General features: G+C 38.7%; 3 protein-coding genes across 10 annotated transcripts in view; 1 reads left to right on the forward strand and 2 right to left on the reverse strand.

The window, feature by feature from the left end:
• Window positions 1-2,058: 2,058 nt before the first annotated feature.
• alkbh1 (alkB homolog 1, histone H2A dioxygenase) lies at window positions 2,059-7,429 on the reverse strand. Of its 5 annotated transcripts, none has more exons than XM_088402666.1 (6): window positions 7,284-7,429; window positions 6,033-6,137; window positions 5,766-5,887; window positions 3,518-3,608; window positions 2,666-2,859; window positions 2,059-2,543 (listed from the first exon to the last, which is right to left on the reverse strand). In XM_088402666.1, the coding sequence occupies exons 2-6, from the start codon at window positions 6,096-6,098 to the stop codon at window positions 2,147-2,149; spliced, it is 870 nt and encodes a 289-aa protein (XP_088258792.1). In that variant the 5' UTR covers window positions 6,099-6,137; window positions 7,284-7,429; the 3' UTR covers window positions 2,059-2,146. The 5 variants fall into 5 exon arrangements, with proteins under 5 accessions (XP_088258792.1, XP_088258791.1, XP_088258790.1 ...); XM_088402665.1 differs by lacking the exon at window positions 7,284-7,429 and adding an exon at window positions 6,465-6,608; XM_088402664.1 differs by lacking the exon at window positions 7,284-7,429 and adding an exon at window positions 6,465-6,599 and having other exon boundaries at window positions 6,033-6,141.
• slirp (SRA stem-loop interacting RNA binding protein) lies at window positions 6,794-18,614 on the forward strand. The gene is made up of 4 exons (XM_088402669.1): window positions 6,794-6,939; window positions 15,793-15,851; window positions 15,942-16,049; window positions 16,679-18,614. Exons 1-4 carry the CDS (start codon window positions 6,873-6,875, stop codon window positions 16,742-16,744), a joined length of 300 nt encoding a protein of 99 aa, XP_088258795.1. The 5' UTR covers window positions 6,794-6,872; the 3' UTR covers window positions 16,745-18,614.
• lbr (lamin B receptor) overlaps window positions 17,385-23,182 on the reverse strand; it is a 45,496-nt gene continuing 39,698 nt past the window's right edge. For 3 of the 4 annotated variants that reach the window (XM_088402659.1, XM_088402657.1, XM_088402658.1), the window contains 2 exons: window positions 22,364-22,486; window positions 17,385-18,824 (listed from right to left, as the gene is read on the reverse strand). In XM_088402659.1, coding sequence (XP_088258785.1) covers window positions 18,664-18,824; window positions 22,364-22,486 — 284 coding nt within the window. In that variant the 3' untranslated portion in view covers window positions 17,385-18,663. Of the gene's footprint in view, window positions 18,825-19,110; window positions 19,369-22,363; window positions 22,487-23,182 lie in introns of all 4 variants that reach the window. The other variant, XR_015863733.1, reaches the window with a different exon arrangement.

A 23,182-nucleotide genomic window follows, 5' to 3' on the forward strand; every position in this document is an offset into this window, starting at 1 on the left:
TCTAACTGGTGCACTATTAATTGGATCAGCTGGCCATCATAACTTTGACATGATCCTCTCGGATCAGCTGGACATCATAACTTTGACATGATCCTCTCGGTTTTAGTAATATTTCTATGTGTGAACATGGATGGACTCGGACGTTGGTGAAGTCTGCCTGCTTCTTTTATTGAAAATAACACCAGTTCAGCCTCAGCTAACATCAGCTCGTGTTAGCTGGTACTTGATGCTAACAGCTAACTGACGTCCCCCTACTGTAGCTCGTCCCATTATGGTAATTGTAAGTATGCGGCCGATATATATATAAAAAAAAAAATCGCATCTGTGCATCAAAACTCTGCTTATGTGGCTGACAGAGCAATTTTCTTCAAATGGTGACGAGCCATTCTTGAGGGAATTGGGCTGTTGGATATTATTGAAAGGTGCGCATCGGGGGAGGTTAGAAGTGGGTATACGCAACGCTTACTCAAAGTAAAGTGGATATACGCCGTATACCACCGTATACCCTCCACAACACTGGTCATAATGTCAAGTATAAATATATTTTTACTTTCAACGCCTCAATGTTCAGTGGCATCAGCCCTTTGAATGTTCATTTTGTAAGAAAAAAAGTTATCCAATACTGCAGATTTTGCAGATGGGAATATGTAGATATAATAAAATAAATTGCTTCCCTGCAGCAAAATAAAAGCTTTCCTGCAACATTTAGTTCTTGGATCGAAGCCTTTTGTTGAAAAGTACCACAATGCATAGCACAAACTAATGGGAGTCAGGTTAAGCCAATCAATGAAGTCTGAATGGCTTACAAATGTCAAAAGTTGTTCGCTAGCGCCCCCCTGTGGTTTGGGGGTCTCAACACAAAATCTTATATTGCACCGTTTGCCAGTTGCCATTGAAAGGATGAATAGAAAATTGGGGGAAATGCATGATAAAACCGAGTTTTCAATAAGTCTAAAATTGCCAATATTTTTAATGGCAGTAAATGAGCCTGACATGGGCTAAATTTGACATTTGCAGGGTGTACCTCTCAACCTCCCATTTGCAATCATTTAGAAGGGATGGCAGACGACTTGTTTTGACAATCTATGCAGTATTTTAGTCTCCTAGTGTTTTTTTTTAATAGTTTTCCTTTGATATCACGCACATAAAAGCCCCAATTGGGTCAACATAATACCATGCTCGGCTCAGTGGTGCAGTGAATAGCACATCGGTCTCACAGTTAAAGGGACCCGATTTCAAATCGACCTGGCTACGACCTTCCTGTGTGAAATTTGCATGTTCTCCCCAAGCCTGAGTGGGTTCTCTCGGGGCACTCCAGCTTCCTCCCACACTCCAAAAACATCCATAGCGGGTGTAATAGACATTCTAAATTGTCCTTAGGTGTGATTGGGTGCGTGAATGGTTGTTTGTCTCTTGTGTGCTCTGCTTTTGGCTGGCAACCAGTTCAGGGAGTCCCCCACCTACTGCCTGAAGCCAGCTCAGATGTGCACCAGCAAAGCCTATCGCAAGCCATTGTTGAATAAAAACAAAAAATCAAATATGCATGTCACATTTTTTTAACACAAACCATTCTGTTTTTAACTTCAATATACTGCATGTATTTTTCTCATGGAAGTAATCTCATTAAATATATTCTTTTTTCCTACATATGGTAACACACTGCTATAGTACACAGCATATTAAAATATTTAGTGCAGTCCTTCTCAAATAGTAGGGCGGGTTCCCAAGAGTGCAGATGACCCCAGGGAAAAGGCTTTGTTTTGTTTCAGTGAAGTGTAATTTATCAAATAAGGATTGGCATCCTTTTTTTACATTACCGTCACTTTGATGGATTTGGTTATTTTTCTCTATTTAAACTGTAATGTGTATAAATGCTGTAAAACATTTAAGTTGATTTATATTGCTTTGTTTTAATGTGAAGGATACAGTTTTAAGTATGCAAAATTTAGTTGAGAATCACGTACAGTATTTCGTACCTCTAATAATTTTATATATTAGAAACAATAGTTTGTCTTTGGAAAAATAATATTAAAATAATAATAAATAATAATAATAAAAGACGCAAAATAATATTAGTTTATTTTCATAAACATTCAGGGTAAACTTTTTGTAAACAATATAAATAATTGTCCTTAGTTGGTCTTTATCATGTCTCGTCAGTGTCAGGTGAGTCACTATAACGTCGTCTATTCATATCTTTTTCATTTTCTGGTTGCTGCAGAGGAGGTGGCTCAGGGAAACTCTGCCCCTCTCCCAAAACCTGTCTGACAGTCATGTTGATTCTGGAGCTGAGGATATACTTGGTGCACACCGCCCAGTCCTCCTTGCAGACCGGCTGCACAACAGCATCACCCTGCCAGTTACATCGCTCGCTCTTGAGAGGCGCCATTTCCCAGTGTGCTGGAACAATGCGAGGCACAGCATGGTAAAGTAGCCGGCTCTGCCCCGACATGACCATCACATCTCCGCTGTGCATGTACATGGCGGTGGGAGTGTCCTGTTTGTGAGTTCCACCCAGGAGGAAGATTGCTGACTGGCCAAAACTGATAAAGAAACACTGTTATATTGTGAATGTGAATAAGTGTCTTTACTGTAGCAGCAAAAAAATAAATAAAATGCTACAAAGAAAATGTTGTCGTGTGTTCATTTAACTTTATTTTCCTACCTGAAGGACAGTAGCGGATGGCTATGATCTAATTCAGATGTATCCATGTGGATTCCTAATGAGGAATCCAACCTGTAGTAGTTGAGGATTCCAGCCTCAGCATTGAAGCTTATGAAGCCGCAGGCAGCTGCAATTTGGTAAGACAGGAGGTGGAGGTCACTTGGGAATGGAGTGTGATGATTTGCAGAGTAAGACTGAAAAGACAACCAATAGTGTCACACATGAAATATAAATATAGATTTAATATTACCACTGTTACTTGTCTATGTCAAAGTTGAATGAAGAAAAAAAAAAATCACACTTTCATTATTGATCTAATTAATTTATTTAATCCCAAAGGCATATGTTTACGTTATTCAAGAGTCCAGACATTGAATCTCAGATACATAGTTATATTTGTTTTGCTGTTATTTTCACATTTTTTGGCTAAAAGAGTCTCTGGTGCTAAATGAATTAACTAATAAATAATCATTTACTTAAGGTATTACAGCATTAAGGTAATCAATTATCCTGGAAAACTAACTAATAGATTACTATGTATTCTATTACTTTAGCACCTTAAGTAAACAATTCCAAATCCAAAGTACAAGTAAGCAATTACTTTAATTACCTTAAGTCATTATTTTGGTACTTAATCACCTAACGTAACTGATTACTTTTGTACTTTTGTATCTAAATGTAGCAATGGAGTCCAAGTCCAAAGTCCAAATAAGCAATCCACAAATCATTTAGTAGAAGTCATTTTAGACCCTCCTTTAGCCCCCTCCAAAAATACAAATCAAAAACCTGGGAGTGAATATCTGTACTAGAAAATTCGTCTTTGTGATTGAATGAGTTAGAAATTTTCCTTACCTTGCTATTCCAGTTGTAATGGTAGCCTAAGGTGACCCAGCGCAGCCTCTCCAGAAGAGTTCTGGGCTCTCTCTTTCCAACAGAAGGACTACTGAAGGAACATTTTTTAAAAAGCCACGTTACATACTGGATCAAGCAATGTACACCTATTGTGGTCTAAAGCTATACAGTCATTAATTACTCTAAATTTCAAGATATGAAATCTTGAAGCTGACTGGCAAACATTATTATTATTATTATCATTATTATACAGTGCCAGTCAAAAGTCTAGAAACACCCCATGATTCAGTATTTTTTCATTTTAACATATTTCCTGTTGTAGAGTAATACCTAAAGTCCCTATCCCACAAGTGGCAAACTTTTGCATGTGTCAGCGAAGGTAGCGGATGTTGCATTCTTGGTTTGATTAAAGTCACAAACGTTTACCAAACACTCGTTTGTAGTGTTCCTGTTATGGTCAAACTTTCCTTGCAAAAAAACAAAACAAAACTTAAAACATTGAAAGAATATTGATGAAAATTGATGAAACCCTTTCGTGAATGCACATCTGCTAACCCTAACCCTTCAATGGGATAGGTGTTTGAGACCATTTGAATTTAAAGGTGTTTCCAAACTGGTACTCTTGGCAATGACATTCCATTATACATGCCTTTGAATACAATTATTCATGTCATTTTCATTAGTGTCATTCTCTTTAGCTATTTGGCTGAGAGAAATATCTTTTTTCCTCTAAGCTAGTATTCCAGATATTTTTGTTTATTGATGTATCCACTGTACTCACCAATTATATTCAGAATATTATACTGTTTCTCATGTAGAATTGTAATTTATTGGCCTAGCTTGTGTGTGCAGGTACTGTATGTAGGGAGGTGCTTACCTATTTACCTACCGACTTATTGATTTATATGGGAATACTTGAATGTGATTTAATGTACTGTACTGGCAAGAAGGGACAACAACCTGCAGAAATCCTCCTACATTCCAAAAAATAGCTCCCTGAGCTTCTTTTCTATACTTGTGAAAAACTGTATTCACTAAACATTGACTGCACTCTGGCTACAATTGTTTTGAGTTATCTCAGTTATGTGAACGTGTCTGACTTCATTGTCCTCTGAGTTAGCAAATAGGAACTATGCTCCCAACCACAAACATGAGTCGGTATTACGCAAGTCAAGGATGTGAGATTTACTCTTTTCTAAAAATGTACAGAAATCCATCTGTTGTTCATTCATTATTGGTGAAAAAGTGCTCCCTTCAAAACTGAAAACACATTTTATCATTTTATAATCTGTGTATGCGATAATCGGAGATGTCTCTCAACTGAAGCACATGTACACTGATACACGCTGTAATTGTGGTTTTATAGATTCTACTATTTGTTACCTTGGCTTGAGAACAACCTCCGGATCTGGATATACTTTAACTATGCCAGTGTGAAACATTCTAAAATGCAGATGATTATTTTAAAACATTCTAAATTGTTCACTGGATTCAGCACAAAACGGAAACATGGTCTTGAAATTGCTGTCTCAAATGACACCATTTTGCTTTCATCTTGTCCATCACTGATCTCTTGCAGAACATCTCTAAACAGTCTCTAAAATTTGCTTGTGAGAATAAATAAGTAATACACAATATTTGCTTAGTAATAGTTAGTCTTAAATTTTATCATGCTGCATAAAAGACCTAAGTCAAAGTAGCTGCTAGCCCTGCTTGCATGAACATGTATATTAATTACAGACATGATTTGAAATAAGATGTATTGAAACAAATAGGATCTAGAGTCTAGATCCTATTCGACACCATAGGTGTCGAACTCCAGTCCTCGAGGGCCGGCATCCAGCATGTTTTCCGGTTTTCTTTCCCAAACACACCTGATTCAAATGATTAGTTCATTAGCAAGCTCTGCAGGAGCTCCAAAATGATCCCAAACATTTGAATCAGGTGTTTTTGATGGAAAAGGTTTGAATACATGTAGGATACCGGCCCTCGATGACTGGAGTTCGACACCTGTGATCTAGACTCTAGATTCCCAACAACAGTTGGGAACATGATGAATTTGCACTCCAACTTGAAAGAAAACTTATTTCTAAATTTTATTTGGTAGTTTTGGGTCTCAAGCGCCTCAAGGCTAAACTGAAAGGGTCATGTTGCTGTTTATTTATGGCGAGGTCTATCTCTATCTCTGCAACCTCTAGTTTTAGTTTTGCTGTGAAGAGATACAGTCAGCCAGGCACACTTGCCTTACCTGAGGTTGGGTACACTTTTGGCCCAGATGTCTTTAGTGTCTGTGGGAGACATGTGCATGTCCAGGTTGCAGACATTTGGCTTCTGGGGGTAAATTTTCAAACACTGCCGAATCCAGAAAGGCTGGGAACCGCAGAGGAAGGGGTTAGTGATGAAGATAAATCCTGAAAAACACAAATGATCCCCCCCAAAAAATGTACTGAAGTTTGAGCTGACCACTCAGTCGGCCACAATCGCAGTGTTATAGTCCTGATCTTCTACAATTTACCTGGGTACCCCTGCAAGTTGAAAGCTCTCCAGTCTTTGACAGGACGTAATCCAACTTTGGCAGCATCACTATCACTCACGGCAGCTGGATCTAGTTTCACCCGAACTATCTGGCACATTTAGACACAAAATGAGTTTTTTTTAATAATAATTTTTATATGCATAAATAAAACCTAGATTTATTCATCGATTCGTCAATAGTTCGTCTATTCATCACATTTTAATTTACGGAAGACACGTTGGTCCAAATGTTTGGAATGCTTTTACTATTGGCTGATGATACTCTATAAAATTATGTTTGATAAGACCAATAGCCAGTTATAATTTCGTTATAAATTCGGAAAACTTAAAAGTACGGTACTTTTAGACAAATGTCTCGCGTGGGGCTTTAACGTCACTATTTTCCTGATTGATTTATATTTATTTACTTTACCTTGTCATTCGTCACAATTTTGGAAAAATCAACAACATCACTAAAATCTGGAGGAGGGCTTCTGCGTTTATACATCTTGAATATTTTTCTAAAAGCATCTTCTCCGGCTTCCACCATGGACGCCGCCATTTTGGCTATGTTTCAGTTTGAATTCTACGTCACATTTTACTAGAAGACTGCCATCAACTGTTAAGGAGGTGCTATGGTTCTGGACTAACACGCATTTGTTACAGTTTTTATAAACGGACAAAAGCAAAGACAATAGTCTAAATATTAATTTGTATCAATATGAAACCGATGCTTTGATTTTAAAATTATTTATTAAAAACAAAAACAAAAAGGAAAAAGGAAAAACGACCGGAAGTCGTGTAATGCTTCAATGGTCAAAGTGTAAATTCATGTCGAAACATGGCGGCGCCGTCCCGGAAAGTGTTTGAATTGTTTGTGTCAAAAATTCCATGGACAGTCGCTGGCAGTGAGTAATATTAACTTGTATATTAAATATATGTTGTTTTAATATGTCAGTTGAGAATGCATGTCCGATCAATAAACGTTTTGTGCGTTCATCGGCCTTTGTCGATCAGGCAGTCACCTCTATGAGCTACCACGCGCTACTTTCGCTGGAATTGAAGTTAATGCCTGATAACTAAAAAATAGTTCAGGTCGGGTGGAGTCCGAAGCAGTCGCATCCGTCTGAGCTCCGCAACAAAGTCAACAAAGTGTAACACGATCTGAAGCCATATATTGAAGGAACGTAGAAAAACGTATCGCATCAAACTAGTTCCTAGCGTGTTCGTTTTGTTGAAAGATCGCACATACCACAACATAATGAAACTACTGATTTAATCCAGACAGAGTGGGTAAGTACACGAGGCCTCCGGCTAGTCCTGCCACAGGTCGGAGCAGAAAATGGCAACGTTTCACCTTCCACATTCAGTTCTTATACCTCTTTCGGGCATGTAGTCCCACTGTGGAACGTATCCGCGCGTGTGTGTGTGTGTGACGCGCGCGCGCGTGGAGATGGTATCTTCAAAAGTCTTTGTTCTTTGGAAGAGGGAGGAAGTCTGAGCACCATAAACCATTTCACCTTTTGTTCCGTGAAATGTTGTGTCGATGCCATTTGTTCCTTTTGGAGGTGATGACTTGTCTTGATTTCTCCTGGGCCAAGATTTTGGCCCTTTTGGAGGTGATGACTTGTCTTGATTTCTCCTGGGCCAAGATTATATCTGCTTCATACTGACATTACGTTGTCTCAATCTTTGTTAGAATAACACAGTTCCATGAACCCTCTATTTTATTGATACATTGGAATTAAAAACATGTATTTCCTTTAATATGCCACTTTATTGAAAAGCTAAGTAGGGAAACTCGGCCCAACATGAAAAAACCCGAGAGCATTAGAGCTTCAGCAGCGAATTGTCTCCTGCTTAGTCATAAAAACAGCGAGCATGACTATACAGCGCCGATTGAGAGATCTAACGCTAGCAGCAACAAACAGGACAGAAAGATAATCCCAGCAAATTCTCCAGAAATTACACACGGAGAATAAAGTGAAAGCTAGGACTCAGGAAAATGATTGCGACACTTTACTGCCGCCATACTGAAAGCCATCGACACTAGTTATGTGTCGTTGTCACCTCAAAGCCTGGATGAAGGCCAATTATCCCGACCTCATTGACAGTAAAACTGAAGTCATTATTTTTGGCCATGTTACACCAAGCTCCATAACCAACATCCTGAGTCCCCTTAGTACCAAAACATACCAAAACATGAGTTCTTTTTACCCAAGGTTTGAGAGAAACTTGTGTATAACCAGTTACAGGACTTTTTAACTGAACATGGCATCCATGATACATTTCAGTCTGGCTTCAGACCGAGCCATAGCACTGAATTTGCACTTCTTAGAGTTTTGAATGACCTTTTGTTAATTGTTGACTCTGGCAGGTTCGCTGTTCTAGTCCTCCTTGATTTAACAGCTGCTTTTGACACTGTGACACATACCATCCTGCTAGCAAGGGTTGAAAACCATGTTTGCATTTCTGTCAGTTATTTTAAAAAGAAGACTTAAGACATGCCGAGCTGCTAAGCAGCAAAATGGTAACTCAGACCAACCAAGATTGACTTTTCTTTGCCAGCAAAGGGAAGGCTTGGCTTTCACTCACACCGTTCAAAGCCCAACCTGCTTTTTGTTCATTCATTCATTCAGCAAAGCATTGCACATTACAAGACATGACAAAAAGCGGCAGCCGGGCACCGCCAACAGCTGGGCCAAGGTCCCAATTTACACTTTCCTGTGTCAACAGCTTTATCTAAGGACTGGGGCGACATAAACTACTACTGCATAGATGGATAGCAATGCACCCTATTCTAGACAAGAAATAAATACATAATGATAAAAAACATTATACAGTGGGCCCCCGTGTTACGAACTTAATCTGTTCAGCGGCTACGCTCGTAACTTGAACTGCTCGTATGACGGGCAATCCAAACCTATGTTAATTAGTGAATGCGTGCAACGCGTGCAAAAACCTTAGGTAAAAACATCACGACTTTATACACATATTAAAAATGAGTAACAATCTACCGTACAGTTAAATTAAATAACATATACAAAGGAAAAATGACATTTACCTTTGGGGCGACGTGACTTGAGCTGGGTGGAGGCGGAGGGGAGAGGAGACCAACCCGCAGAATTTATTTATTTTCTTAAACGGGAACTTTTCTCAAACTAAAACATATCACTGGCGATTTCCTTCTCTTTAATCCATAATAGAAGAAGCCTCTCCGTTTTGTTGTCGAGCGAGGTCCGTCCCCCGGCAAGGAAAGTCTTGCCCTTAGAAGATTGCCGAGCGGTTCCGTCCATACTCACGAGCAAGGTTAACTATGCGTGTGCCTCCTTCGTATTTTTTTATTATCTCCTGCTTGGTTTCTATTGTCATCATCCTCTTACTTCTTCCTTTACCGCCACTTGCAATTTTAGAAGCCATGTCTAACAGATAAAGTTTGCAAAGTCTTCACAACATTCCTTCCTTCCGTTTTTCACTCATTTTCTCTCCTTCCTTCCATCCTGACCAGCTGTGCCATCAAGCTAGATAAAGGCGTTCGGCCAATAGCATATCGGCATTTCTGTGATTGACATGACACCGGCCAATAGCATCTCAGTGAGTCAGACCGACCGTGACCTTAATCGACCAATAGCATATCGGCATCTCCGTGACTGACTCCGTGACTGACACCGTGACTGAGACAGTGACTGTGACATTGTAAGAGCAATAGCGTTCAACGTTGCCGTGACTAGCGTCGTCTATTGATTTTGTTGACGCAGCAGAGCGAAAATATCTGAACTAATACAATGGCCGGTATGTCAGATTGTTCGTAAGACGAAAGGTTTGCACGTAAGTGGGGGACAAAAAACTCCGTGGTCCACGCTCGTAAGTCGAAATGTTCGTAAAAGAGGGTGTTCGTAAACCGGGGGCCGACTGTATATGATTCCTTTCACATTTACAGGCACTGCTCTTACATGGTTTAAATCCTACCTGTCAAGGCAGATCAGTTTCAGTCAACTTAGGGGCTTTCTCCTCCTCTCCAGCCCCTCTTACTTGCGGAGTTCCCCAAGGTTCTATTCTTTGCCCCCTCTTTCTTGCTGTACTTCTTACCACTTGGCTCTATTTTTTCCAAGCACAACATTCCCTTCCACTGTTTTGCAGATGCTGTAAAAATCTATCTGCCCATAAGAACCGCCACCCAGGGCACGTTGCAGTCTTCATTTGACTGTTCGAGCTCAAAGCCAGGATGCAGGCTAATTTTCTCAACCTCAATGACAGTAAAACTGAAGTCATTATTTTTGGCCACGTCACACCAAGCTCCATAACCAACATCCTGAGTAACCTTAATACCAAAACGTATGCAACCGTTAGAAACCTTAAACAGTTTTTGTTAATAATACAAGTATTATTCCAAAAGTTTTCATACACAAGTGTCGATATGACAAATCTACCCCACCGTGGCTCAATCTTAAGAACGAATTTTCCTTTAAAATAAAATGTTTAAAACAAATAATACCCAAGCAAATCAATTCTGTACATATTTAGTGGAACTTAACCTATCAAAAACCTCTTGTTTTTGTTTGTCTTTTTTTTTCTTTTAACTGGGTTATTGTTAACTTTGTGATCCTATTCTTATATTGTTATTCTTCTGTTTGTTCGTGAAACATGTTATATATTGTGATATACTCCAGCATTGTAAGCTGTTAGCTTGCAGTTTGTAGTCTGTAAGTGTGAGACTTTGATGCATGAGACTTTGATACTTTTTTTATATGAGTCTGTCATTGTTGTATTTGTTGTTTGTGTAAATAAAAATGTAAAAAAACAAAAACAATAGTTTTTAATTAAAAAATTAGGTCAAGGGATAGTGTGTAAGAGTTAGACCGTTTTTCATTATGGACTTCAGGAGGTGCTGCAGGTGCTGCATTTACCATTGTCCTTAGCTATAACAAACATGGCCGCCTCTCGGGAAGTGCAACCACCATGTAATTTAATGATAACTAGACCTATGGTTATATTTAAAACATACTGTTGGTCTCTAAGAATACATTAATTAGCAAGTTTTTGAAATTTACAATCAATTATTTTTTAATGAAAAACGGTCTAAATCTTACACACTGTCCCTTTAAGTCTATTAAATAAACATTTCATCAGCCACTGTATCCCCGTGCCACATGGGTTTTCTCCGGATACTCCGGTTTCCTCCCTTATTCCAAAAACATTCATGGCAGGGGTATTGGACATTCTAAATTGTCCTTAGTTGTGATTGGGTGAGTGAATGGTTGTTCCGTCCCTGCAATTGGCTGGCAACCACTTCAGGGTGTACTGCACCTGCTGCTTAAATACAGCTGGGATAGGCACCAGCAAGCCCGGGAGTCTTGTGAGGACAAGCGTTTAAGAAAATGGTTGCATAGATTGATGGCTTTTTATGATGCCAAAAAACACCTCAAGTACCTTTAATTCAATGATTGTTAATGGAAAAAAACGATAGACACTTGTGATCTAATATCTTTGACTTTTCCTATCAACAAGTGTGTCTTAATACTAGATATTTTTTTTCAAGAAATTCTGCGGTCCTATAATTTTTTTTTTTAATGAATTGATAAGAAATTGCCCAAATTAGGTCCTGTGGTGATGCATTGATTAGCAGAAACATAGCTTGCCTTTGTGTTCGAAATGAAGCATTGAAATTTCTCATATAATGCATATTTGAGAACATTATTTCACACACGATCTTTTAGTGATGTCTGATGTGTCTACCATTTGGTAGAGCACATTTTGAGTCCCCGTATCTCATTGAAAAATGTGTTGTATTTAACTCAACCTGATTGAGCCAACTCTACTGCTCGGATTACGTGTGTAATGCTAAAAAATCCCCTAGGTGTCACTGTGTCTTTAAACAGTATGCCTTTACATTTCTCTTTCTGACGGGAAGTCATCAACTACAAAATCACTCCTGACATGTGGCCTCTTTTTGGTGAAAATTTCGAAGGTAAGCATATATTTTTTTTTTTTTACATATTATGGTACCAAAGGTTCTAGTGAACAGAATTATGTAACTTGTTGCAACAAAAAAAAAGTGTAATGAGGGTCAAATTTTTTTTAAAAAACTTGCTCTTCCAAATGGTTGATTTAGCATTTCATGGTAAAGGTACCGAAGCTAAGCTAATGCAATGAAAATTGAGAATTTGCTATGAAATAAAAAATAATTCCGATTATTTATTGTTGGTAATATGGCACAGTTGTAATATGGCACTCACCCACAGTTATTCCATTATTTATATTTATTATTTAGTATATATTTATATTTAGTATTTATTGTCTAAAAGCATGCTTGACCAAACAGTTCAATTGTCATTTAGTGATAATGCTATCACCAAGATAGAAAATGTACAATTTCTTTGTAATAAAAAGCCTGATGAACAGTCACTCTTGTTAATGGCATACATTTAATATTACTGCATTATATATTTGATGAAAAAATTATATTAGTATAATTTTTCACAATTTTTTAGATGTTTTCATAGTTCCATAAATATAACTTTCGAGAATACGCGGATGTATTACTAGTACTTTTCATACTGTTAATTTCATGTTAACAAATTGCTGTACACTGGGGCAAATTAAGTATTTAGTCAACCACTAATTGTGCAAGTTCTCCAACTTGGAAAGATTAGAGAGGCCTGAAATTGTCAACATGGGTAAACCTCAACCATGAGAGAGAGAATGTGGAAAAAAAACCCAGAAAGTCACATTGTTTGATTTTTAAAGAATTTATTTGCAAATTGTGGTGGAAAATAAGTATTTGGTCAATACCAAAAGTTCATCTCAATACTTTATGTAACCTTTGTTGGCAATAACGGAGGCCAAACGTTTTCTGTAACTCTTCACAAGGTTTTCACACACTGTTCCTGGTATTTTGGCCCATTCCTCCATGCAGATCTCCTCAAAGAGCAGTGATGTTTTGGAGCTGTCGTTGGGCAACACAGACTTTGAACTCCCTCCACAGATTTTCTATAGGGTTGAGATCTGGAGACTGGCTAGGCCACTCCAGGACCTTGAAATGCTTCTTATGAAGCCACTCCTTTGTTGCCCTGGCTGTGTGTTTGGGATCATTGTCATGCTGAAAGACCCAGCCACGTCTCATCTTCAATGCCTTTGCTGATGGAAGGAGATTTTCACTCAAAATCTCTCGATACATGGCCCCATTCATTCTACCCTTTACACAGATCAACCGTCCTGGTCCCTTTGCAAAAAAACAACCCCAAAGCATGATGTTTCCACCCCCATGCTTCACAGTGGGTATGGTGTTCTTGGGATGCAATTCCGTATTCTTTCTCCTCCAAACACGAGAACCTGCATTTCTACCAAAAAGTTCTATTTTGGTTTCATCTGACCGTAACACATTCTCTCAGTCCTCTTCTGGATCATCCAAATGCTCTCTAGTGAACCGCAGATGGTCCTGGACGTGTACTGGCTTAAGCAGGGGGACACGTCTGGCAGTGCAGGATTTGAGTCCCTGGTGGTGCCTTGTGTTACTGATAGTAGCCTTTGTTCCTGTGGTCCAAGCTCTCTGTAGGTCACTCACTAGGTCCCCCCGCGTGGCTCTGGGATTTTTGCTCACCGTTCTTGTTATCATTTTGACACCACAGGGTGAGATATTGCATGGAGCGCCAGATCGAGGGAGATTATCAGTGGTCTTGTATGTCTTCCATTTTCTAATAATTGCTCCCACAGTTGATTTTTTTACACCAAGCGTTTTACCTATTGCAGATTCAGTCTTCCCAGACTGGTGCAGGTCCACAATTTTGTCTCTGGTGTCCTTCGACAGCTCTTTGGTCTTGGCCATAGTGGAGTTTGGAGTGTGACTGACTTAGGTTGTGGACACGTGTCTTTTATACCGATAATGAGTTAAAACAGGTGCCATTAATACAGGTTACGAGTGAAGCATCATTAGACCTTGTTAGACCTCATTAGAAGAAGTTAGACCTCTTTGACAGCCATAAATCTTGCTTGTTTGTTGGTGACTAAATACTTATTTTCCACCACAATTTGCAAATAAATTCTTTAAAAATCAAACAATGTGACTTTCTGTTTTTTTTCCACATTCTGTCTCTCATGGTTGAGGTTTACCTATGTTGACAATATCAGGCCTCTCTAATCTTTCCAAGTTGGAGAACTTGCACAATTAGTGGTTGACTAAATACTTATTTGCCCCACTGTATGTTGTTATACTAACATATTAATAGCATTAGAGCTGTACATAATTAATAATTTTGATTTTTCCTTTCTGTTTTAAAAATAATAGATGGATACTTAAACATTTTATGGTGCAAGGTCACACACGCTTCTGGCCCTTGTACCAGAAAATCCTCAAGACTCTGATGCTGATATGAGTGATGACGATGACCAAATTGATGATCCTGATTATCAGCCAATACAAGCAGAAGACAGTGGGGCACATCTTTTGAATCTATGGATGAGGAGGAGGTTCCCTCAACAACTTTATCCTCTAAACCGCCACTCCATAACAAGAGGAGAAAAGGTAAAAACAGCCTAAAAACTGTTTCCTTGGAAGAGCCAGAGGACACTCCTGACACTAGTCCACCCTCAGGCCCAAAAAAGGCACTAGGAGAATCTGAAAGCATGAAGACATTGAGGCAACCCAAGTGCCTGATGCAAGATTTGAACCCCCTGAAGGTGCGAAGACACCCTTCCAGTATTTCAAGACACTCTTCACTGATGACACTCATCACTGATTCCTGCATATAATCAAAATATGGGAGGCGTTGATCTTTCTGACATGCTGGTATACTTGTACAAGTCCCCAGCCAAGTCAATGCGATGGTACTGTCCCCTGTTTGGATACATCCTTAATCTCTGCATCTCAAATGCCTGGCTGGTCTACAAGAGGGACTGTGACCTATTGAAAGATAAAACAATGCCTCTGAAAAGGTTCCGACTGGCAGTTGCCCACAGTCTGAAGAAAGTCAAGCCAGCATCCAAAGTTGGCCGACCACCATCCTCTCTCCACCCCACGTCATCGCAGAAGAAACGCTACACCCCAAGACCCTCACAACCGCAACTGGATGTGACTTTTGACAACTGTGGACATTTGCCACTTCACTGTGACAAACTGTGTAACCTCTGTCCAAAGGGGGTGTCAAGATGGAAATGCCAGAAATGCAATGTTTTCCTGTGTTTGAACGCAAACCAACAGTGCTTGATAGCATACCATGAAAAGTAAAGTGGGTAAAATTCCCAAAAAACACATTTGAGTGTTTGCTCCACCACACAGATGGCCAATTAGGATTTATTTCTGCTAAAGAATGGCATTTTATTTTACTTTTCAAAATGTTTTTGATATTTTCAAATGTATTCTGACTTTTACCATGAAGAACCATCTCAAATGTTTGGTAGAGGCTTATAATTGATAAATTGTGTGGTCTGTTAAATTATTTTTTGGGGGATATTGTTGTTATTGCCCCAAGGAAATAAAAAATGCAGAGAGATAACTTTTCTAGTTTTTTTCTTAGTGCGGACCTTAAAGGGTTAACACATTGTATCAGTTTCCTAACATATGAACAAAAATGTCTTTCATTTATTTTGTCACGGGTTACAATTTGAAACTAACTTAAGCACAGAGATGACTTGTTATACGTATTCACTGACTTCAACCTCTCCTTTCGAAATGTCACATTCTATTAAAAGTGCACTCATGCTGTTGCCTGATCCAAATGTAATGGTTCGATAATCATTATGTATGCATTTGACTTGTCTTTCAGAGGAGATGAGGGAATACTTTGGACAGTTTGGACAAGTCAAAAAGTGCCTACTTCCCTTTGTAAGTAACTCTGCAATCTCAAGAAGCCCCCTTCATTTTTTTACTGTTTCAGCATTATTTGTTCTATGTGATCTCCTTTTTTTGTTTCAGGATAAAGAAAGTGGCTTCCACAGAGGATTCTGTTGGGTTGGATTCAGTACAGAAGAAGGACTGAACAACGCACTGCAGAAAGAGCTGCACTTTCTAGAGGGAGCTAAGGTAGATTGCGTCATATAAAATACTTTAGTGCAGCTAAAATCTATGCATATGCCTTGCGATTGGCTGGCAACCAGTTGAGGGTGTCCCCCGCCTACTGCCCAAAGCCAGCTGGGATAGGCACCAGCAAGCCTGCGAGCCGTGTGAGGAGAAACGGCGACAGAAAATGATTCCACAAACGGCATAAAACAGACTGTTTAATAATCCTAGGCAGGGTTGGGCAACTGGCGGTGGCGCGTTTTCTTCTTCAGCAGTTCTGCGCCATTGGTCATTTTTATGTTTGGGATTCCTTAATGGTGGAAAAAAAAATATCCCAGTACAGTATTTATGAATTGTTCAAACCCTTTGTTGTTAAAGGCTGGATGGATCTTTTATGCATGCATACAGAAATATATTTTGGAAAATGAAATATATTAAGATGCTATGATGTAGATTGGTTCAATTAAAAAAAAAAAGAGTAACAGATGCATGTTTTGTCCATGTTTAATTTTGGCTTTACAAATCAAATCCAGTAGCACTGATGAAAAATTGTGTCTCTCTTCGACACTGTATGCTCTCTTATTCTTCTGAACTTCTATTTTGCAGTTAATTTTTATTTTATTTTTTTTAACCTGAAAACTGTGTTTTCACAGCTTCAAGTTCAGAAGAACCGGCGACCATTTTCTGGACGAAAATTAAATAGAAATGAAAATGACTGAAGCTCCAATTGAGTCCAAGAGATCACCTGAAAAAAATAATTTTTGTGTGTGTTAACATTTGTGTATTGTACTGATCCTATGTGACCATGAACATCTCTAAAATCAGTAAACTAGTTTTGAAACTCTTAACAATGTTTTTTTTTTTTTTTTTTTCATTTTTCCTATGTACATTGGCAAAATGAATCCCAAAAGGGGATGCTTTATAGTTCATATTTTTTCCTGTGGACAAATATTTATTTCTGAGAACAGGTCTGACACTATTATTTGTGGAAAAATATACGTTTTTTGTTAACAGATTTCTATGATCCAAAAGACAGCACTTTAGGATGATTGATTTTTTTTGTGGACCAGGACAAACGAAGTTTGAAAGTCTCAAGTTTATGAAATCAGACACTGATGGCATATTGAAGTTTTTTATTTTTAACCCCAAAATGCGCTGCACTGGTTAAGGGGTACTTGGCTGAAAACATATTTCACAGGGGTTACATCACTGAAAAAAGGTTGAGAACCACTGCCTTAGCAGCCATTATGCTCTAAGAATCTTTTTCTCAGTTTGTCATTAGGAAGTCAGAATGTAAAGGGCAAATGTCAGCTTGCCTAAGTTAATGACTAAAAAAAATAAAACAGACGGGGAATGAAATTAAGACACATTATGCAAATCTTTATTTGGGCTGCAAACATATATACAGATACTTTAACCAGTTATTGTGATGCGGATGCAAAGATACTTTTTTCCCCCTTCCACAAATAAAAATGTCCATTTATAATAATAAACTGAGCTAAATATGTTAGCTATGGCATATCTAACTATAAACAAAATGGCCTAGATTACATTATAAAAAACTGCAACATTAAATATTCATAAAGAATGTCTATCATGTTTTGCTCCCCATGAAGCAAAAAAGTAAAAATATTTTCAGGTTCTTCAAATTAAAACATCACTACTTCAGTTGTGACCACCAGCTGCAAATAATGATCGCGATGCAACTCATGTCTAAGCGTTATCACAGTATGAACGTGACATGGTGTTAAAGCCTAAATCAAAAAAATTTCTGATTTGCAGGTGAACTAAGACATGACACTTATCGTCATGATCATAACATTGGTTGTCCCCTCCAACACTTGGCATGTCACCATGAGGTTCTAAATCTTGTCAAATCCATTATGTAAGGAAATTGCGGGATAACAACTCAAACAACTAGGCAACTACAAAATTCAAGACTGTACAGGAAAACCTATTATGAAAATTTCTAGAATACTTAGGGGTCCTGAGAAAAAAAATGTGAAACAAACCCTGTCAAAAATAATGGAATCACCAGTCTCAGGAGATGTTTATTTAGGTTACAAACAATTTTAGATCAAACCAGTGTTACTGACTAAGTTTCCTTATTTGAGTGTTTCCTTTTGCCAGAAAGTTGCCATTTGAAATGATTTTTGTTTTGTGCTGTGATCTGTTCTTTTAAACTGAGACAGGTGAGTCCATAATTTTTTTCCCCAAGGATTGTAGATGCAGCATTCAGCTTATTTAGTTTCCATTTTTCATAAGGAAAGACTACTAATACACTCATGAAAATAAGTCCTAAATGTAGCTAAAAATAAAAGTGATTTTGAAGTATAAAAACAAAAGGCTATATACAAAAATTTACATTACTTGCAAAGGCATCATCTTTGCATCAAATTGCAAAATATTAAATTTCTCCCTCATTCTTTTGCAATTGTTTCAAACTATGTCAACAAAAGTCCTTTTTAGTTTCTTTGTAAAACCCGTCTTGAAATGTATGAAAGCACAATTTTTTTTGATGTTTTTATCTTTTTATCCAACCAATAACAGAAATTGTGGAAAAAAAAAGGTATTGGTGTGTGTGAAGATTTTTCTGGCTGTAATACTGGTTCAAAAAGTGTCCAGATGAAGTTTCCCCTCAGTAGACACGTGGAATGATCCGGTAGCGAACTGTTTGGCAGTATTGGTCCCAGGCTGAGCCGTACTTCCTTCTGCAGTTGCTCAAATCCCGAGAGTCCCGGTGTACCAGCAGGATGATGAAGTAGATCATGTAGTACCACGGCAGCAGGTGACTGAAGCCTAAAAGTCGGAATGAATTCATATTTTATTGCAATCACAGCTCTATAGTGTGTGGACCTTAGCGTAAGTCTATAGTACAATACTAGCCCAAATGCGGAAGACATTCAAAGTCAAGTGTTTTCTTTTTATTATTTAAAAATTTTATGGAATTATTTGGTAAAGAAATACAGTGGAATCTCGAGATAATGCTTCCGTACACGAAATATTCCCTTTAAAAGGAAAAAAATTCAGCCCGATTTTTGCCTCTTTATATGAGGAAAAATTTGATATACAAGCAATAACTCACATGTTCCAAGAGGTCCTGGTTGAAAAGTTTAAATTCCTGCTCACAGTAAACTCTCCATAACACCGCACCTGTATCCTGCTCCCCAACTGGTCAGAATCCTACACGTTCATTGTCTTGCTCTCCTATTGGCTGTGCTGTACAGTACAGTTGGCTCGTTTACAATTTCCTCGTCGTTCAGTTCAGTTCGGTTTCCGTGTTAGTGCTACAATAGTGCATCCATGGGTCCCAAGAATTTTCAAGGGAAGAAGAAAATGATTTCTATGGAAGTGAAGCAGGAAATAATTAAAAAGCGTGAGAGTGGCATGCTGGTGGCCGATACTGCAAGACACTGTGGCTGAAACCCATCAACAATATGCACCATTCTTAGACAAAAAGAAACCATAAAAGCAACAACAGCGTGTAAAGCCATGACTATCATTTCAAACAAAAGGAGCGACATTCACGACAAGATGGAGAGACTTATCATCTGGATTAAACAAAAAGAAATCGCTGGAGAAACAATTACTGAGAGGATCATCTGCCAAAAGGCCAGCGCTATTTTTCGCGATCATGTGAGTGCGAGAGCCGAAGACTACGCAGGTGAAGGGACATCCCAACAGGGAGACAAACCTCTAGATTTCAGGGCTTCATGGGGTGGGTCAATAAATTTAAGAGGAGGGCTTGTATTCACTTTGTGGTGCGACATTGGGAGGCTGCCAGTGCCGATGTCCGTGCTGCTCAACACTTTGTAAAAAAGTTTGACGAGTTGATTCGCCGAGAAAACTATATGCCACAGCAAATTTTCAATTGCGATGAAACAGGACTTTTTGGGAAAAAGTTGCCTGGGTATTAATAAGCCTATGAAAGACAGGCTCACCCTTGCTTTCTATGGAAATGCTAGTGGAGATTGTAAGGTGAAGCCCCAGCTCATGTACCATTCAAACAATCCTTGAGCTTTTAAATTCCATAGAGTGCTAAAAGAGAACCTTCCGGTGATGTGGAGGGCCAATGCATAAGCCTGGGTAACAAGGCAGTTTTTTGTGGAGTGGGTTGATCTCACTTTTGGTCCAACTGTGGAAAAAATGTCTTGAGGAGAACCAATACCTCCACCTGAAATGTCTTCTGCTGTTGGACAACGCTCCTGCACACCCTCCAAGCCTTGAGGATGATATTCTCCCAGAATTTTCCTTCATCAAAGTGCTCTTCCTTCCACCTAATACCACCCCTCTCATCTAGCCCATGGATCAGCAAGTGATTTCAAATTTCAAGAAGCTGTACACAAACCATGTCTTCCAAAGATGTTTTGAAATCACTGACACCACCAACCTCACCCTCCGTGAATATTGGAAGGGCCATTTTGACATTGTATATAATGCACTGGGCTCGTCAGTCAAGCTTGGCAGGAGGTTTCTAGATGCACTTTGAGGTCAACGTGGAAGAAGCTGAGGCCTGCAAGAGACTTTGCAGAAGCAGTTCCTAAAGATGTTCCTGACCTTGTGTTGAGGAAATTGTTTCACTCGGGAATTCAATGGGGCTGGTCTTTGTCAAGGAGGACATTGGTGAGCTTCTTGAGGAACAAAATGATGAGCTTTCAACGGAAGACCTTAAGGATTTGGAGGACATGCAACTAACCATCACTCAGGAACAGTTCGGTGCTGAAGAGGAGGAGGAGGACACAGCTTTGAAAACCTCAGAAATCAAGAAAATTATTGCTGCATATGACAACCTGGCAGAATTCATATAAAGGAAACATCCCGAAAAGGTTTACACTGGTCATTTTCTTACGCAGTTTAATGACATTTGCATGAGTCATTTCAGGAGCATATTGAAAAATAGGCAGAAACAAACTTCCCTAGCTCACTATTTTACACAGAGGCCAAGTGCAAGTCAAGATAAAAATCAAAGTGATCTGAAAAAACAGAGAATGGAAAAAAAATCTGATAAAAATGAGAATTTCAATGTTTTCAATTTCTTTTTAAAAATTAAAGTTGAAGTGAAGTTAAAAGTTACTGTTTACAGTGGTTTTTTGCCTGACATCTTCTGAACATTGCATCACTTGATAGGTAAGGTCAAATATATAATTTAATGTGGTGTTATTTTCAGGCTTCGAACGAATTAAGCAATTTACATGTAAAATGTGATTCACAAAAAGAATGATTAAGGATGCAAACGGCACTCTGGAATATATGAAATTCGTATGTAGAGGTTCCACTGTATGTGAATATTGCGCATAAGGGGAGGCATGGCTCGGTTGTAGAATGGTCGTCTCCCAATCGAGAGGCTGTGGGATTGATCCCCTGACTATCATGAAAATGTCGAAGTGTCCTTGAGCAAGACACTGAACCCCTAATTGCTCCTGATGCTGCGTCATCAGTAGGTACATGACTAGTTAGTGTAAAGCACTTTGAGTACCCAAGGTAGAAAAGCGCTATATAAGTGAAAGTCCATTTACCAAGTCCATTTTGTAATAAATTAGAATTTCAAGTGTAAACTCTGATTGCTATCATGTTTAGTCACTCTAATCAGATTTCCGGGCGCCACTAATAAAACCGTGGATCTCCGTGAGACTACAGCCAAACAGATGAGAACGGGAAGGGACAACAGTACAGTTACTGTACTGTAAAATGTTTAATAATTTAAGATTTAAGTAAATATGTGTACTGCAGCAGTTGAACATCGAAGGAGTGCCTGTGGCAAGTGCATTTATAGTAAACTTGTCTGTCTGGCATGCAGGGAACCTCTACAGCACATCTCTCCGCAATATAGGGTTTTTATTAAAAAAAAAAAAAAAAAAATTCGCAATGCACTGAGGGCGCAATAGGGTGGGTGTGAAGTTGTGAGGGATCACTGTAATACACAATCAGGTAACAATGAGCAAGAAAGTAAAGAAGCGAAAACAAAATGCTTCAGAAGCCTGATTAGAGGGGAAAAAAATCAGGCACACTGAAAACTAAACAACCTACCATCCAAACTAAATATTGGACTTTTCTACCAAAGTAGACTGTTCATCAGTGGTTGCCGTATGAAGAAGATGATGACGGATGCTACAAGTAGTTCATTCTAGTTTAATAAGTTTTATCTTGACATTTGTTAATATCTGTTGCTGGTTTTTGCTCACGTCTTGTAAATGCAGTTTGAACCTTGGATTTACTTTGTCCTTTTATTGTGCAAGTTTTGGGACTCCAAACATTTCTGCCGAGACCCATAGTTTTTTTTAAGTATTGCGAGTCCCAAGGACCCAACAGTTTTCATAGGTAAAATGAGCACTACTTACCACAGGGTAGTGACCATGCCAGAGCCATGATGAGATCTCCTAAGTAGTTGGGGTGACGGACAACCCCCCACCAACCCGACACCAGCAGACTCTTTCCTGTTGCTGTGGGAATTCTTCTCAGATCTGGCGTTTTTTTTTTTGAAGAAGAAGAAGAAGAAAAAGAAAACAGAACAGCACATATTAATAAATGTTAACAGTTTCTGTCATCATTAAGTCCTTGTGAGTGCAAGACTCCCGGTGTATATGCCTTGGTCGTTAGTGGTGTGCTATAATACAAACAGCCATACATATAAAAGATGACGGTCACAGTGAGTTACAGTTAGGTTCGTCTTAAGTAAAGAAGTCATGCCGGTCAGCATTACACCACATGTCTTCCTTGTGTTGCTCCACTGTTTGTTTTCCAATGTTTTTTTCCTTAAAGGGTTTATAACACTGCATCACTGTGGCTATGAATCTGTCTATTGTGGTTTACATGGTTTGTTAGCATTTGGCTTTTATAAAACTTTCTGGTTCTTTTTATGTTTTTAAGTGTTTGAAATTCCACTAAAGTGTTACGGCATCTAGTTTGTAGTTATGTTTAAGGTTTAAACTACCAATACAGGTCATTACAATCACTTTTAAGGGAATGTCAATCATTTGCTAAAAAATGTAAATCACAGTCAGGCTCACTGCCAGTTTCTCAAGATCCTAAGATCTACAGTACATTTCTAATTCATAATCTGCCAAATGTGCCATTTATGATGTGTTTATTTTAATGACATGAGTTTTCTCACAGCATGAGTTGCTATCAGAGAGTGTAAACCCAACACAAGATATACT

Source organism: Hippichthys cyanospilos, chromosome 20 (assembly GCF_059441005.1).
Source record: "Hippichthys cyanospilos isolate Australia breed blue-spotted pipefish chromosome 20, RoL_Hcya_1.0, whole genome shotgun sequence".
Lineage (NCBI taxonomy): Eukaryota > Metazoa > Chordata > Actinopteri > Syngnathiformes > Syngnathidae > Hippichthys > Hippichthys cyanospilos.